This window comes from Entelurus aequoreus, linkage group LG05, assembly GCF_033978785.1.
Source record: "Entelurus aequoreus isolate RoL-2023_Sb linkage group LG05, RoL_Eaeq_v1.1, whole genome shotgun sequence".
Classification (NCBI taxonomy): Eukaryota; Metazoa; Chordata; class Actinopteri; order Syngnathiformes; family Syngnathidae; genus Entelurus; species Entelurus aequoreus.
In genome coordinates, this window is record NC_084735.1 from 84919618 (window position 1) to 84924617 (window position 5000).

Genomic DNA, 5000 nt, shown 5'->3' on the forward strand with positions numbered 1-5000 from the left:
TTGCCTCTTTTTACATAACAATTGTGCAGGATTAGTTGTTGACACTGTTTTATAAACATGTTGTTTTAAAAAAAAAAAAAAAAAGAGTAGTTAACCCCCATGACTCAAAGAAAGTATGTGTCCATTGTTATTGTTTTGTGTAAAAGTGTGTGGAATAAAGAGTTTGTATATAAACTGCGTGAATGTTCCAGTTGGAGTCTATTCATCGCAAAAGGACTTTCTTCTGCTTTGACAGTCAAATGAGGCGAGTCACTTCCGCCTCAACACGGATGACGCGTACAGAGTCTCACCGGCTCGCCTATACAGTCGATGAAGTCATAAAGTTGGAGGAGTGGTACAAAGAAAAAGAGCAGGAAGTGTGACGAAGCATACGTAGTCTTTGGACTCAATGAGGACAGACCAGTGTGTTCTATTTCACTTTGCACCATCTTATTGTTTCTTTCTACTCCTGCTTGCAATGAAAACAAGATGCCTGTTAACACTGAGCAAGAGTTAATGGTAGCACTCGTGAGATTTGTCATCCTTTCCTATATAGTCCGGATCCCAGTCTTGTTAAGTCCATGTCTCAGAGACTCCAAGCCAGGCCTGCATGGGCAATTATTTTGACTCGGGGGGCCAAATTTAGAGAAAAAAATATGTCAGGAACTCACAATAATGTCTGATTGAATGCTAAAATAGTTATGACAGACTGCTTCAAAAAACATAATGGTATTTCCCCTTTTTTTTACTGAATGAGACACGCAGAATGTACATGAAAATATGCAGGATTTACAATATTAACTATGAACAATAAAACACTGAATATTGACAACATACCATTGAAAGATTTAGTATAGTTCAGGGTATCACCAACCTTTTTGAAAGCAAGAGCTACTTCTTGGGTAGTGATTAATGCGAAGGGCTACCAGTTTGATACACACTTAAATAAATTGCCAGAAATAGCCAATTTGCTCAATTTACCTTTAACTCTATGTTATTATTAATAATTAATGATATTTACACTTAATTGAACGGTTTAAAAGAGGAGACAATTACATTTTGAAACATAATTTATCGTCAATTTCGACTCACTAAAATTCAAAATTCAACCGAAAAAAAGAAGAGAAAAACTAGCTAACTCGAACCTTTTTGAAAAAAATTAAAAAAATTATTTATGGAACATCATTAGTAATTTTTCCTGATTAAGATTAATTTTAGAATTTTGATGACATGTTTTAAATAGGTTAAAATCCAATCTGCACTTTGTTAGAATATATAACAAATTGGACCAAGCTATATTTCTAACAAAGACAAATCATTATTTCTTCTAGATTTTCCAGAACAAACATTTTAAAAGAAACTCAAAAGACTTTGAAATAAGATTTAAATTTGTTTCTACAGATTTTCTAGATTTGCCAGAATAATTTTTTTGAATTTTAATCATATTAGGTTTGAAGAAATATTTCACAAATATTCTTCGTCGAAAAAACAGAAGCTAAAATGAAGAATTAAATTAAAATGTATTTATTATTCTTTACAATAAAAAAAATAAATTTACTTGAACATTGATTTAAATTGTCAGGAAAGAAGAGGAAGGAAATTAAAAGGTAAATAGGTATATGTGTTTAAAAATCCTAAAATCATTTTTAAGGTTGTATTTTTTCTCTAAAATTGTCTTTCTGAAAGTTATAAGAAGCAAAGTAAAAAAATGAATGAATTTATTTAAACAAGTGAAGACCAAGTCTTTAAAATATTTTCTTGGATTTTCAAATTCTATTTGAGTTTTGTCTCTCTAAGAATTAAAAATGTCGGGCAAAGCGAGACCAGCTTGCTAGTAAATAAATAAAATTAAAAAAATAGAGGCAGCTCACTGGTAAGTGCTGCTATTTGAGCTATTTTTAGAACAGGCCAGCGGGCTACTCATCTGGTCCTTACGGACTACCTGGCGCCCGCGGGCACCGCGTTGGTGACCCCTGGTATAGTTGAAGACTTACGGTCATTTGAAAACATCACTACACATCATAATAGCAGCTACAGTTTCCATCTTAAAGATCTAAAAAAATATCAGATTTTTAGGAAAACTAATACGAAACCTCACAATAATGTCTGATTGAATGCTAAAACGTTATGACAGACCGCCTTAAAAAACGGACTGGAATTTTACATTTTTTTACTGAATGAGACACCCAGAATGTACATGAAAATAAATAATGTGGGATTTACAACATTAACTATGAAGGATAAAACACTGAATATTGACAACATATGAACGTCACACCCCCTCTCCATCCACATATTTTACAATCAAGCAAAAATGCAACAAACACAGCGAAATATGAACGTGAAGTGTAAAAATCGATCTTAAATATCGAGAAAAAAAATTGGGGGGAATGTCCGGCGGGCCAGATTGAAAAGCTTAACGGGCCGCGTGTGGCCCCCGGGCCTTAATTTGCCCAGGTCTGCTCCAAGCTCTTATAAAAGCCACAGGTGGTGCAACAAAATACAGTCCACCCTGTCTATAGCGACCACTACAGATAGTGACCCCCCCTCAAGTACCACCTCAGAAAACACTTGGCCCTCCAAGTACCACCGTAATGACCACCATTACTATACAGTAGCGCAGTAGGCCTAAGTATTCATTCAAAAAAAATCTGAGGTTTTATTTAACAAGTATATTTATTGGGGCTGATTAAAAAACAATTACAAACAAAAAATTAAAATGAACTAAAAGCAGTCTTTCTCACAATTTTTCTTATAAAATTGGGAACAATTTCTCATACTCTTTCTGTTTCTGTAATATTTCAATATTTTCTCATAAAATGATTGCTTTCTTATGTGAAATTATTACTTTTTAATGCAAAATTCTGAATTTTATCACAATGTAGCCAATATTTTTGTTGTCCTTGTAAAATAGTGACATTTTTTGAGTAAAATATGACTTTTGTCATCATTTTGCAGAGTAAAATTCAGATTATTTGTTATAATATTGCCCCCCAAAAAAAAAAATTTCTTATAAAATTTTGACTTTTGTCGAGTAAAATGATGACTCTTTTCATAAAATTGCCAAAATGTTAAGCTTTTCCTTGTAAAATTGCTGTTATTGAGTAAAATTCCAACTTTTATCACAACATTGCACAAATGATCAGTTTTTCTTGTGGATTTTCGACTTGCGTTGAGCAAAATGACGACTTTTATTATACTACTGCCAAAATTCTGAGTTTTTCTTGCGAAATTTTAACTCACTTTTCACAACAAGCTTTTTTATATTTGCATAGTATGTATATATTATTAATGTTGTAAATACACATCTTTATATATCTAGAAAGGCTGGTCCTAAAGAGGTAGATATCATCTCAAGAAGGTAAGTTTTTATGGGGTTTTTTTGCAGCTTATGTAAAAAAACATATTGGTAATGTATTACATGTATATTCATATATTACTCATTGTTAAACGCGGCCCTCTGCGGGCAACCATAACTGCGACGTGGCCCTCTATGAAAACCAGTTTGACACCACTATATTAAATGACTAAGAATCGTGATTAATCTGAGAATCGCCCCAATATGTAATATATTTTGCCACAGTGACATTACACGCGGTTTGAACAGTAACACCGTGTTTGAATATTTAACCAAGTGATTCTTTGGCGTACCACTAGATGGAGACGCTCGTGTTGAGCATCACTGTGGTAAAGAATATAAACGACAATAACAAGTAACAATGTGATGTAAGCAAGTTAACTTTGAGTTAATGAATAAAAGGGTGCTCGCTTGCTGATTGGCTAATTGACGGAGCCTAACCGATACCAGGAAGGAAGATGACTTAGTTTGTGTGAGTGTGTGTGTGTGTGTGTGTGTTCTTGTATTTCTACCCTTCTTGAGACATCAACAAGGAAAAGTAGCTTCCATATGAGGAGGTGTGAACAAGTGATGACATAAATCATGGTCCCAATACAGAAAAGCATTGCATCTAATAGAGAATGTCTCATTTGCACCCCTGGTGGTGAAATCTATCAAAATGAGGGTGGTCCCAAAAAGGAGGGATTTTTCAAATTGACTGTGTGTCGGTTTTAAAAGTGCTCCCCCTCTGGTCAACATATGTAATAACAAGTGTGTGTAAAAAATTGAAATGCGCCCCCTTTGGCCAAAATGTATTTAAAAAATACAATAAATATGTATATAGAGACATACTGTAATAACTTGATGTAAATAATGAATATTAAAAACCAATTACAAACAAAAAATTTAAATGAACTAAAAGCAGTCTTTTTCTCACAATGTGTCGACTTTGTTCTTATAAAATTGGGAACAATTTCTCATACTCTTTATGTTTCCGTAATATTGCAATATTTTCTCGTAAAATTATTACTTTTTTATGTTAAATCATTATTTTTCAATGCAAAATGGTGACATTTGTCATGTAAAATTCTGACTTTTATCACAATGTAGCCAATATTTTTGTTGTCCTTGTAAAATAGGGAAATTTTGACTTTTGTCATAATTTGGCCGAGTAAAATTGCGATTACTTTTTATAATATTGCCAAAAAATAATATTTTTCTTATAAAATTGTGACTTTTGTCGAGTAAAATTACGACTCTTTTCATAAAATTGCCAAAATGTTAAGCTTTTCCTTGTAAAATTGCGACTGTTATTGAGTAAAATTCCAACTTTTATCACAATATTGCACAAATGTTCAGTTTTTCTTGTGGATTTTCGACTTGCGTTGAGTAAAATGACGACTTTTATTATAATACTGCCAAAATTCTGAGTTTTTCTTGTGAAATTGTGACCTTTTTCTTGTGAAATTCCAACTCACTTTTCACCACAAGCTTTTTTATATTTGCATAGTATGTATATATTATTAATGTTGTAAATACACATCTTTATATATCTAGAAAGGCTGGTCCTAAAGAGGTAGATATCATCTCAAGAAGGTAAGAAATACAAGAATGTGTGTGTGTTTAATTAGAGCGTGTGTGTGCGTGTGCGTGTGTGTGTGTGTGTGTGTGTGTGTGTGTGTGT

General features: G+C 32.9%; 1 protein-coding gene across 1 annotated transcript in view; it reads left to right on the top strand.

Annotated features, from left to right (window-relative positions):
- LOC133649977 (uncharacterized) overlaps positions 1 to 5000 on the top strand; it is a 46681-nt gene that overhangs the window by 40517 nt on the left and 1164 nt on the right. Inside the window, exon 8 of the mRNA XM_062046693.1 lies at positions 192 to 334. Coding sequence (XP_061902677.1) covers positions 192 to 334 — 143 coding nt within the window. The remainder of the gene's footprint in view (positions 1 to 191; positions 335 to 5000) is intronic.